The sequence below is a fragment of the Vicia villosa genome, linkage group LG1 (genome assembly GCF_029867415.1).
Source record: "Vicia villosa cultivar HV-30 ecotype Madison, WI linkage group LG1, Vvil1.0, whole genome shotgun sequence".
In the NCBI taxonomy this organism is placed as follows: domain Eukaryota; kingdom Viridiplantae; phylum Streptophyta; class Magnoliopsida; order Fabales; family Fabaceae; genus Vicia; species Vicia villosa.
Genome location: NC_081180.1, coordinates 27,470,730 through 27,483,349, shown reverse-complemented (window position 1 = coordinate 27,483,349; position 12,620 = coordinate 27,470,730). Strand labels below are relative to the sequence as shown.

The following is a 12,620-nucleotide window of genomic DNA, read 5'->3' as shown; positions in this document are numbered from 1 at the left end:
AAATTCAAAAGTTACAGAGAAGTTTTGTTTGGGGTGACACTGAAGCTAAGAAAAAAATGCATGTTGTTGGATGGGATATTGTCATGCTCAGTAAGGAAAATGGAGGGTTAGGTTTGAGAAATCTTGAGTTGATGAATCAAGCCTGTATAATGAAGTTAAATTGGAAGATGAAGAATAATGCTCCTGACCTTTGGTGCAAAATCCTTCGAAGTAAATATCAATTGGAAACGAATAATGCTGACAGTAAGAGCAAGAACACTGATTCCTCTATTTGGAAAGCTATAGTTAAGTTCATGCCAGAACTTCTTGATGATAGTTTGTGGCGGATCGGTAATGGAAAAACAATACATGTTTGGAATGACAGTTGGATAGATGTTGGCAAGAACATTGCGGGATATGATTTGAATATTCCTAGTAATATTCAGAATGCGAAAATTTACGATATTGTTGATGATACCGGTAATTGGAATTGGTCTTTGTTAGACAACTGGATTCCTGCGAGTCTGCATCTTGAAATTGAAGCAGTGCTCCCGCCTTTTGAATTGGATGAAGAGGATAGGATGCTAATTGTGGGGTCGAAGGTGTTAACTGAAGATTTCGTTTTGCAAACATGGTCCTTCGAAGGATAAAAAATCGAAGGAAGGATGGTTACTGATGACCATCTTTGAAGATAAAAATGGCTCCTGATGGCCATGCTTCGAGAACGAAGATTTCTAAGTTATAACGAAGATAGTGAATGCTGAAGCTAGTAGGAGTGTATATCTTCGAGACTTAGACAAATTTTACGAAATATGTTAAGTACTGATGCTTAGTGTATTTCCGTGGTATTTTATGTTAAGTTATATTGCCACGCGTCGAAGGAGGATTCAGGCGGGAGGATTTGAAATTCGAAGAAGTTTTCATAACTGTCCAGAGACAGATGGCTTTCCGAGGATTCTCATGAGAAACGTGGCATTAGATTAGCGTAGGACCGTTAAGGTCGAAACTAGTATAAATAAGGGTTCTAATGTTAGGATTCAGTGTGTTCATTTTGTACAAATCACTCACATATTACTCAAGTATCAAGTGTTAAAGAGAAAGAGTTCACTGAGAAATGTACGTATGACACCACTATTTTAATACATGTGTATTTTCCCTTTATTTTCAAGTATCTTTCAATATTATTGCATTCCATTTACTTCTTGCCATTTACTTCTTGCCATTTACTTCTTGCTATTTACGTTTTCGTACTCATTATTTTCATGTCATTTATCTTTGAAGTATTTAACATTTCTGCACTTTAAGATTTCTGCACTTTTACAGTTTTGTCTCATATTTTATCTTGACTTACCTTTCGCTGAAGTTATACTTACGTGTATAACGAAGTGATTGCTAATTTTGTTTGTTTCGTTCGAAGTAATTCTTATTGACAAGATGAATCATAGATATGGTTCGAATGACCATCAATAACAATCTTTTTGACTATGTCCTAGGATCAATCTAGTCGATCCTGCGAGTAACCAAATCATATTTATTATAGTTTGGAAGACTAGCGGTTGTTTACCGGAAATCACCGTAAACAGAAGGATGGTAATTTCTCCATTAGCAGTATGTACCATAAGTTTCAGACGACAGGGGTTGATGGGAATGGAAAATTTTGGAGAAGTATTTGGATGTCGCGGGTGCCAGAGCGGGTGAAGGTGTTTATCTGGTTGCTTACCCATGATAGATTAATGATAAACTCTCGCAAAAGCTTGTGTGGCATAGGTAGTGCGGCTTGTCCGCTGTGTGGTGCTGTTTGCGAGTCCTCGCTGCACGCTATGCGGGACTGTCCAATAGCAAAAAACACTTGGGATACACTGGTTCTAAACAATTTATATAACGTTTTTTATGCAGGTACCTTGCAGGATTGGATTTTTGCAAATTTGATTGCCTATGGTGACAACATAGGTTGGTGCAACACTTGGGCAATTGGCTGTCATGCCCTTTGGACTTGGAGAAACAAAGATTTACATATTGATGAGCGTTCTAAACCTTATAACACTGGAAGTAACATTGAGGTTCGGGTGCAAGATTATTCTAATGCCATGTTATGGAATTATGCTGTTATGGGAAAAAAATCAGCTTATTGAAGATGTTAGATGACTTCCGCCAAAACCTTCGTTTGTGAAGCTTAACGTTGACGGTGCCTGTGGTAAAGGTAATATTTCAGGGTGTGGAGGTGTTATTCGTGACAATAAAGGCAATTGGGTGTGTGGTTTCTCAAAGTTTATTGGCTGCTGCAATCCATTTATGGCCGAGGTGTGGGGTGTTGTTGAGGGTCTTAAGCTCTCTTTCTCTAGAGGTTTTAGGAAGGTTGTTGTTAGTATTGACTCTAAACGAGTTATTCAAGCAATCTTGCATAAAGAGAACAATGGTGATTCTGACTTGGCCTTGATTCGTCATATTCGTTTGCTAATGGCCGATCATGATGTCGTGATGTTAGAGCATTCCTTTCGAGAAGTAAATTGTGTAGCTGATGAGCTAGCTAAGGTTGGACGGCTTTTGAAGATTGACTGCAAGTTTTTCGACGAGGCTCCTGATTTCCTAAAAATCTTCTTCGAAAGGATTCTCTTGGTTTTTCTTCTCCTAGAATAGTTGTTTTGTAGTTTTTTGTTCTTGGGCTTTGGCCCTCTTATTTATCAAAAAAAAAAAGGAATATCGGAACAACAAACGTGTTCTTGTTCTTTCCAATAAATGTGGTTGACATAAAAAAAATGTAAATATCAAGTAAATTGGTTTAGGCGGGAATTAATTGCATTTAGGTGCTTAAAATGGTACACAGTATTGTGTTTTAATATATTAAAGATTAAAGATCCATCCTTACTTTTTTTACACCTATTAAAATTGTTGGTTTTTTGTCTATCCATATAATTGTCCATTATAATACTAATATTGTATCCAACTATATAATAATTTATTTTCACCATTCTTTTTCTCTCTTCACATTTTCAGTTTTCTACCCTAATCTCTCTATACTCCATTTGCTCTTTATAAAAAAAATAGTATTTATGATCCAAAAAATTTAATTAAAATATGGTATACGGGAAAAAATCTATTATTGATTTAAATATTTTTATATAAGAAAATTTACTATTGCTCTAGATATTTTTGTAAATGATACCTAAACATAAATCATATTTAAATACGGGAAAAATTTATTATTGATTTAAATATTTTTATATACGAAAAATAGTATTTATGAATCAAAATTTTTTGATTAAAAAATGGTATACTGGGAAAAATATATTATTGATCTAAATATTTTTTATATGAGAATTTACTATTCATTCAAATATTTTTAATAATGATACCTAAACAAAAATAATATTTGTATACGGAAAATATTTATTATTGATCTAAATATTTTTATATACGAAAATTGGTATATATGATCCCAAAAAAACTTATTCAAAAATGGTATATGGGAAAAAAATTATTATTGATCTAAATATTTTTATATACGAAAATTTACTATTGCTTCAGATATTTTTGTAAATGATACATAAACATAAATCATATTTAAATACGGGAAAAATATATTATTGATGTAAATATTTTTATTTAGGAAAAAATTATTTATGATCCAAAAAAAAATTATTTAAAAATAATATATGAGAAAAAGTCTATTATTGATCTAAATATTTTTTTTTTACACGAAAATTTACTATTCATTCAAATATGTTTATAAATAAAACCAAAACAAAAAATAATATTGGAATACGGGGAAAAATATATTCCTGCCTACATATTTTTATATAAGAAAGATTATATTTATGATTCAAATATTTATTATCCAAGAATGATATAAGTGAGAAAAGTTATTATTTATCTAAATATTTTTATATACGAAAAATTTATTATTAATCTAAATATTTTTTCTTTTTAAATATTCTATTTAAAATAAATATATTATATAAGAAATTTCATATTTCACTTGTATTATCTATATAACAAAAAAAATATATAAAAATGAGAGGTGAAAAATAAATTAGAATAAAATAAATGAGAAAAGGGGTCATGCACTGACAGTGTAAAATATTTTTACACTGTCAACCAATCACCACCATGCATCCAATTAAAACATTCTTTTATTTAAAAAAAACTTTAATAACATGGCACATTCATGACTCCCTATTGGATGACAGTGTAAAACTATTTTACACTGTCAGTGCACTACCTTTTAACTCAAAATAAATTGCTAAAAAATATATTTAAACCTATATTAAGATTAATTAACAATTATTGTTTTAGATTTTTACAATCAAAAAGAGATTGTTTATTACACCTATATCTATATATTAGTAAAATATAAGTGGGCTCTTGGTTAAAGCCCAATTTTTGTTTTATATTTCATCTCTAACCTAATAGCGATGCAACTCAGAAAACCGATCATGTTTGTGCCTCACGAATTGATCATTCAAATCTTACTCAGGTTGCCGGTAAAGTCTCTTATTCGTTTCAAATCTGTTTGTAAGTTATGGTTTTCTCTCATCGCTCATGATTCCCACTTTGCTAATTCACATTTTCAACTTAACTATGAAACACACAATCGTAGAATTCTATTAATATCAACTTCAACTCATGAATCTCTATCCATCGATTTTGAAGCATCGCTTCAGAATGACAGTGCTTCTGTTTCACTCAACCTCGATTCTATCTTTCCAGAGGATTTTACATGTTATGAAATTAACGGTTCATGTAGAGGCTTCATACTTTTATGCGGTTCCTTAAACATCTACCTATGGAATCCATCCACTGGACTTCACAAACAAATACCTTTTTCACCTTTTGGTTCCAATTTGGATGCCGAATATTCCCTTGGTTTTGGGTATGACGAATCAACAGATGATTACTTGGTTGTTTCAACGTCTCAGCATGATTATTTAGAAGATCCTCACTTGAGTACTTCTCATTGAAAGCTAATGCTTGGAAACAAGTTGAGGCTCCTCACTTCCCTTTTGCCACTAGGTATACCTTACTGCATGAGCCCAGAGGTGGGTCTCTCTATAAGGGAGCTATTCATTGGTCGGCTAATTGTTATGATTTATGCAATAACGTTATTGTTGCATTTGATTTAATTGGAAGGAAACTTTCATATATGCATTTGCCACATGATTCTAACGGTAATCCTTTGCCTCATTGTGATGGTTTGTGGGTATATGGAGAATTTCTCAGCGTATATACTACGGATTATAGAAATCATACAGTTGGAATATGGGTGATGAAAGAATACAAAGTGACCTCCTCTTGGACTAAGGCTCTTGTTCTTCCCGTTGATCTCATGGTTTGCCCAAAAGCGCTCTTTTTTCCATTGTGCTCTACAAAAAGTGGTGATATTATTGGGGTAGATGAAGAAGATAGAATGTTCAAGTATGATCAAAACGGACAATTTCTAGATCTACATTCTTATCCTAATTACGATCTTAGATGCAAAGTGACCATGTATATAGATTCTCTGCTTTCACTCCCTGGTGATGGTGATAACAAGCAAACTCGAGAAGATGACAGAAACATGACGGAAACAAGAAGAATGAAGTTGTGAAATATTCCCGTTCACTATTTTCTTGATATTTATAATGAACTAGAGCATAACTCATAATGTAACAATGGCTATGTGTGTATAGTCTTTGCAGTGAAGTTCTTCTAAATCATATGTTTGAATGGTTAACTATTTGTTTATTGGTAATATTGACAGCTTTGTGTGATTCACTGTTATTTATGTATGTAGTTGGATTTATTTTAATATATGTTTTGATTACTGCTTGAAATTGTCTTATAAGGTAAATTATTCCAATGAATTTATGCATGTTGACCAAGATCACAACCATGACTTTGACTCAGCAATTCATTAAAAATTTGAGGATAATTACATATGTATTTGAATGACATTGAAGATTTTGTTCGCTAATTTCGGTGGACTGTAATAATTTTCGTTGTTGTCCTTTGTGTTTCAAACTAATGATCTATACATGTCCACTTTAATGAATTTTAATTTTTTAGATCATAAGAAACATCAAAACTAAAGGACCTCATGAACCTAAATAGTGCTAGCTTACAACTTGGAGTTTTTTTATTAAGTTTGATTAGAGTTGTTGTATTAAAGTAGTTTCTTGTCCTTGCATGGTTTGATTGAAATTCTGTTTCACAAAAAGAGTGTATATTTCATTTTAAGTTGGCCTGCTTTTTTTAGAGATAAGATGAGATGATGAAAGGAAGGCAGAAATTATGTAAACATGCAGGTGGGAGATATTTTATTGTGTTCATGAGATGATTTTAGAGTATTTTCCATTCTAATAATGAAAATCAAAACTTTAGAATGCATTAAAGGCTTGTTTTTTATTAGGTGTCATTGACAAAATAAACAATTAACTTAACGATTTTTTACCTGTTCATTTCTGGTTCTTTATGGAGGAAAATGTCTCAAAGAAAACAACAAAGAGCGAAAGCAATTTGATTGACTGAATTATACAATGATATCAAAGTTTTATATGCATGCAAATATTGTGTGCAGGCATGTGAAATTTGAACAAGAAACTTGATAATGAAAGTTGAGTAGAAATTAATGAGGAAGAAAGTGAATTAAGCAGTGAAATAAGAGCATGGAGTATATTGTATTGAAGTATTTGCTTCTGTTAGCATAATGTATGCTATTAGAATGAAGATAGCTATTGCAAATCATAGATGATGAAAGTTATATCGACTACTAGACTGACTTATAATGTCAAATCTGCATTTTTTGTATGATGAGTGGAAGTATATAAAAAAAACCTAGAAGATTACGGAATATATTGCTTATTGGAAATATTGCTTTGTATGATGAGTGGAAGTATATAAATAATCATATAGAAGATGACGGAATTTATGCATGTATGCTTATTGGAAATATTGAGAGTTTTGTTTGTTGTTTCAGTTATTTATGCACGTGTAAATGGATTGAGTTCTAATGTACTAGTAGTCAAAACTTGAAATTAATAAATCTGACGAGTTTGTGCATGTCGATAAAGATCAAAATCACAGTTACATGTTAAAATGGGTGGAAGTTATCTATCGGTGATCCTATTATAGGTGCTGGGCAAAAGTTATTTTACAAGAACTCCAAAGTTGAATGGGTGGAAGATTTAACTTTTTTATTTTTTGAAAATGCTAAATTATATTAAAGAAATTAGCGCGGCACAAGCTGTGCACAGAGTTTATCCCTTCCTAATAAAGAGCAATATATATGCCACCACAAAAGAAAACCCCCCTAAACAAACTCCCTCTTAGAAGCCCACCACCACTATTACACATCATTTTTCTATTACAAGGCAGATTCAAATCCTTAAAACTAGCACTGCATTAAACTAACAGCAAAATTATGCAGACAACACCAATGACTCGAGATAGCATTTTCAGAATTGTATCCACACCTTCAGTACCACTGATATCAAAACTAACACCAAACAAATATCTTTAATTCACTTCAGATACATTTTGACAATTTCCTGACAACTTCAATCTAGTGCCGAGATGATGATTCTGCAAAAATCTCCACTCTTAACTCACACTATGTGATTACATACTAAAACACTCTAAACAAATATCTTTAATTCTCATACTGCCGCAAATTTCTGATGCACACAGGCCAAAGACTTCGAAAACACGACACCACAACTTTGGCAGCAACAGCCCAAGGGCAATACCAGAAGAGCAACTCTTCTCGAATCGTATTCTCCAAACCCCCATGAAACAATGTGTCTCAAACGCATCAATGCAAGAGATCCACCAGACAACATACTATATTACACTACTTTTCTACAGATTCTCCTGAGACACTACATCCACCCCTGGATCCAATAACATAAGCATATCTAAGAATTCTCCATGGATTCAGATTCCACTACTGTACATTGCATCGAAGAGATTTATGCTCGTTACTTAACCAGAACCAGGACAACCATTGAACTCCTTCAAACATTTGATCCACTATTGTTGCCTTGTTCTTGAAAATATATGTATTTGTTGCTTTCCAAAGAATTCATATGCAGGCGAACCATACTGTTCTAACTCTTAAAACTGTACTTCTAACATTTGCAACGAGCGCACCAAACTGATCAAAATGCTCCCAGCCATCATTTGGAAGAACCGCTAACAATCCAAACCACCTGATGACATGATACATAAACCTGAAAAAATAGGACACTCAAAGAAAAAGGTGAGAGCTCGTTTCAACAGCATCGCAACCTCCCTTACACTTGTTACTAGTATCATGGACTATGATGCCTCTTCTAACTAAATTATCTTTAGTTGGCAGTCTATTGTGAAATAATCGTCAGACTAGGCATAATACTTTTGACGAAACCGACTTGAGCCAACCCTCAAACCAATCTTTAGAAGCCTCAATTCTATTTTCCGCTCGCCGCACCTTATAATTCTCCTTCACAGAATACACCTCTGAGTTTTCTCGAAACCTTATATCTTGAAAATTTTTCCTCTTCAACTGCTTTTTTCATGAGCCTGTTAAAACCTTCTGCTACTAATAAGAATAGGAAAGGGGACAATGGGTCCCTTTGACTCAACTCTCTGCCTACCTTGAAGTCTTTGGTGGGGCTTCCATTCACTAAAACTGAAATCGATGAAGATTGCAAATATTCTAAAATCCATCTCCTCCATTTCTCATGAAATCCCATTTTAGCCATCACATCCTCTAGAAATTTTCAATCCACTGTGTCGTATGCCTTTTCAAAATCTACCTTGATATCATCTCTTATTCAACCTCATCCTTCTTCAACTCAACTTTCTCTTTTTATCTTTTGATCAATTGGACTTGAGGATTCATCTTGTTCAATTAAGGTTTGATTAGTATTAATGGGCTAATATCATTTCAAATCTACTTTAAAGTAATCATGAGATTACATTAAGTACTCTGAATTGATGATAAGTTTATCCTAAGCACTAAGAAAGTTTTGATTGATGTAATGATCTCATAGTTCCTGACTTAGTCTTGATTATTTTTACTTGTTTTACATGTGTTGTAAGTTTTAGGAGAATTATTTTCTATATATTTCTCTAACTTGTTATTAAACACATATATTGTTATTGACTGGTCTCCGATAGGTACAACTTCTATATAAATTCACTTATGATGGTTTAACATAGCGCTAAATTTGTCCCGAATTAGATGATTAACTCTAACACTAATAATTAACCATATTATTGTACTAACTTTTAGTTTAATAATTAACTTTTTTGATGAATTAGGCACCAACAATTAGGGGTGATCAAAACCAAACCAACCCAATAAAAAACCGCAAACCAAACCAAACCAAACCGAAATCGCAAAAAACCGTATTTGGTTCGGATTAGTTTGGGTCATCTTTTAACAAAACCGCATGGTTCGGTTCGGTTTGCGGTTTGTATTTTGTAAACCGAACCAAACCGAATCAAACCGCATTATGTTACAACCTAACTTTTACTTAATTCATATCCAACCCAAACTTAAATCTATTATACCTTAACCTTATGATTACGAATAATTTTCTCATCCTTACACATATGATTTTAGTCCCGATCTTCACAAATCTCTAATAGCATTATCGCACCTTCTTTGCCACATACATCTTCCTTCTTTTTCTATAATCTCTACTCTCTTATATTCTTTCTTTTTCACCTTCTCATTTTTATGCAAATGTTCCCTATTTCAATTTCATTTTTATCGCACATCTTCTTCTCTAATCTCTCAACTCTTTTGTTTTCTCTTTTTCACCTTCACTAATCTCTCGTCTCTTCTACTTTTTTGTTTCATTCTAATAATTTTTATATTGTTTTATACTATTATTTTATGTTTATTATTCCAATTTTGAGTAATTTAATTTTTACATATTAAATAGAAAGTTGTTGTCAAAATATGACGAGTTTTTTTGTTATCTGATAGTGTATGAATGTCTAAATACAAAGTTACGTTGTCATCTATATGTATATGTATGGTTCAATAAAATATTTGTAAAAAACCGAATCAACCGAACCGAACCAAACCGCATTATTTTGGTTTGGTTTGATTCAGATTTTTTTTAAAAGGCAATCGAACCAAACTAAACCGCACAATTTTTTCTTTTGCAGTTCGGATGATTTTTTGAAATCAACTTAATCTTAAAATTTGTGCGTAACTAAAAAAAACGAATGAATTGTATTTGTGTATAATGTATGTCTGGAGCTTAGAAATTCTCAAAAAGTAATTGGGCTGTATTAGTAAATTATAAATCGGCTCTTGGGTTGGATGCTTGGAGGCCAATTATTCTTTCATCTCTAACCTAGAGGGGCCACGGCGCCTGCAACTCAGAAAATGGACAAAGCGGCGAGTTGAGAAGAAAAGTTGCGATAAAACATTTGTAAACGAAGGTCAGTCATGTTTCTGCCTCATGAATTGATTATCGAAATCTTATTGAGGTTGCCAGTAAAGTCTCTTACACGTTTCAAGTGTGTTTGTAAGTTGTGGTTTTCTCTTATCTCTCATGATCCTCACTTTGCTAATTCACATTTTCAACTCACACCCAATCGTAGAATTCTATTCATATCAAAATCAACTCACGAAGCTCGTTCCATCGAAGCATCGCTTCACGATGACGGTGCTTCTGTTTCACTCAACCTTAATTTTATGTTTCCAGAGGATTTTACAAAGTATGCAGTTAAAGGGTCGTGTAGAGGCTTCGTACTTATCTGCTGTTGGATCTTTAACATCTACATATGGAATCCATCCACTGGACTTCACAAACAAATACCTTTATCTCCTTTTGGTTTCAATTTAGATGCTAAATATTTATATGGTTTTGGGTACAAAGATTCGACCAATGATTATTTGGTTGTTTCATTGTCTCAGCATGATATATAATTTAGATGATCCTACATTACACTTAGAGTATTTCTCATTGAAAGCTAATACATGGAAACAAGTTGAGGGTCCTCATTTCCCTTGTACCTTCCAGTATGAGCCCAAAGAGCCCAAAGGTGGGTCTCTCTATAACGGAGCTATTCATTGGTTGGGTTTTAATAATGATTATGCAATGGAAGTTATCGTTACATTTAATTTAATGGAAAGGAAACTTTCATATATGCATTTGCCATGTTTTAATCCTTCCCACTGTGATTTGTGGGTATATGGAGAATTTCTCAGTGTATATATTATGAATTATTCTAATGATACTCTTGAAATATGGGTGATGAAAGAATACAAAGTGGATTCCTCTTGGGTTATGACTCTTGTTCTTCCTATTGATCTCATCCCAACCGAGGACTTTTCCCTACTGTGCTATACAAAGAGTGGTGATATTATTGGGATTGGTACAGAAGATGGCGTTGGATTGGTGAAGTGTTATGAAAATGGACAGTTTATAGAGCAACATTATTATTCTAATCATGATCTTCGATTGCAAGTGATTATGTATATAGATTCTCTACTTTCACTCCCGAGTTATGGTGACAACAAGCAAGATTAAGAAGAATAAGGTTTGAAATATTCTCCTTCATTATTTTCTTGATATTTATAATGAACTAGAGCATAGCTCATAATGTAACAATGCAGGTTGATCCTAAATGACTATGTATGATTCACTGTTATTTATGGATGTAGCTGGATTTTATTCTAATATATGTTTTTGTTACTGCTTAAAGGTAAATTATTCCAATGAGTTTATGCATGTTGATCAAGATCACAACTATATGACTTTGACCCAAAGCAATTCTTTAAAAATTTGATCATAACTACATATGTATTTGAATAGAACAGAAGGTTTTCTTCTCTAATTACGGTTGTCCTCTATGTGTTTCAAACCAGAAAAAATAACTAATTTCAAACTAATGATCTATACATGACCACTGAAGTGAATTGTAGTACTTTAGATCATAAGAATCATCAACAGTAAACAACCTTGTGATCCTAAGCCTATGTTTGAAATTATGGTCAAATCACGGTAAAGCCGCACGGTTGGTAAAAGCTACTACTTGTTGCTTCTTAAATATCACGGTGAATGGGTGTGAAACGCGAGGTGGCGGTGGCCCATTATGTTTTCAAACACACACTAAGTAGACCCATTATGCTCCGATTCAATTAAGTGGTTATGTGTTTGAAAGGATTTATGTCTGTTTACAAACATGTAAAGTTGGATTTGTAAAAAGTTGTAGACCATTAATAAGATCTGATGCATATATTTTTTTTAAAGGAGACTATGTTAGAACAAGATTTGTTCTGATCAATTATCTTAGTTTTGATGATAACAATAATATGAATTTTGCTTAAGATAATATGGTACTCTAATCCAATGCAATTTCCTTTTCAGGAAATATATATAAAGAGTATGCATAATTCAGCGCTCAGAAGCTTTGTCTCAAAGGGTTCAGCATGCAACATCAGAACATGGTCTGGCAAGACATCAGAAGATGGTCGAAGCAGAATCAGAACATGGGTCTATGGAAGCATCAGAAGAACATGAGATCAGAAGCACTGAAGTTCTGATGGTATCACGCTCAGAAGCACTTCAAGGTCAGAAGATCAGAAGATGCTTTGCACCAAGCTGTTTGACTCTGATGATATTCAAACGTTGTATTCACAAACATCAGATCAGAAGGAA

General features: G+C 33.0%; 1 protein-coding gene and 2 pseudogenes across 1 annotated transcript; all 3 read left to right on the top strand.

Annotated features, from left to right (window-relative positions):
- The first annotated feature begins 2,271 nt into the window (after nucleotides 1-2,271).
- Nucleotides 2,272-2,616, top strand: LOC131598595 (uncharacterized). Its single transcript, XM_058871196.1, has one exon. It carries the CDS (start codon nucleotides 2,272-2,274, stop codon nucleotides 2,614-2,616), a length of 345 nt encoding a protein of 114 aa, XP_058727179.1.
- A 1,755-nt stretch (nucleotides 2,617-4,371) lies between these two features.
- LOC131603423 (F-box/kelch-repeat protein At3g23880-like) lies at nucleotides 4,372-5,726 on the top strand (annotated as a pseudogene).
- A 4,652-nt stretch (nucleotides 5,727-10,378) lies between these two features.
- On the top strand, nucleotides 10,379-12,255 carry LOC131598523 (F-box/kelch-repeat protein At3g23880-like; annotated as a pseudogene).
- Nucleotides 12,256-12,620: the final 365 nt, after the last annotated feature.

What these genes read in the sequence shown, in the direction of transcription:
- LOC131598595 (XM_058871196.1), top strand. Translation starts at nt 2,272, where the DNA reads ATGGCCGAGGTGTGGGGTGTTGTTGAGGGTCTTAAGCTCTCTTTCTCT.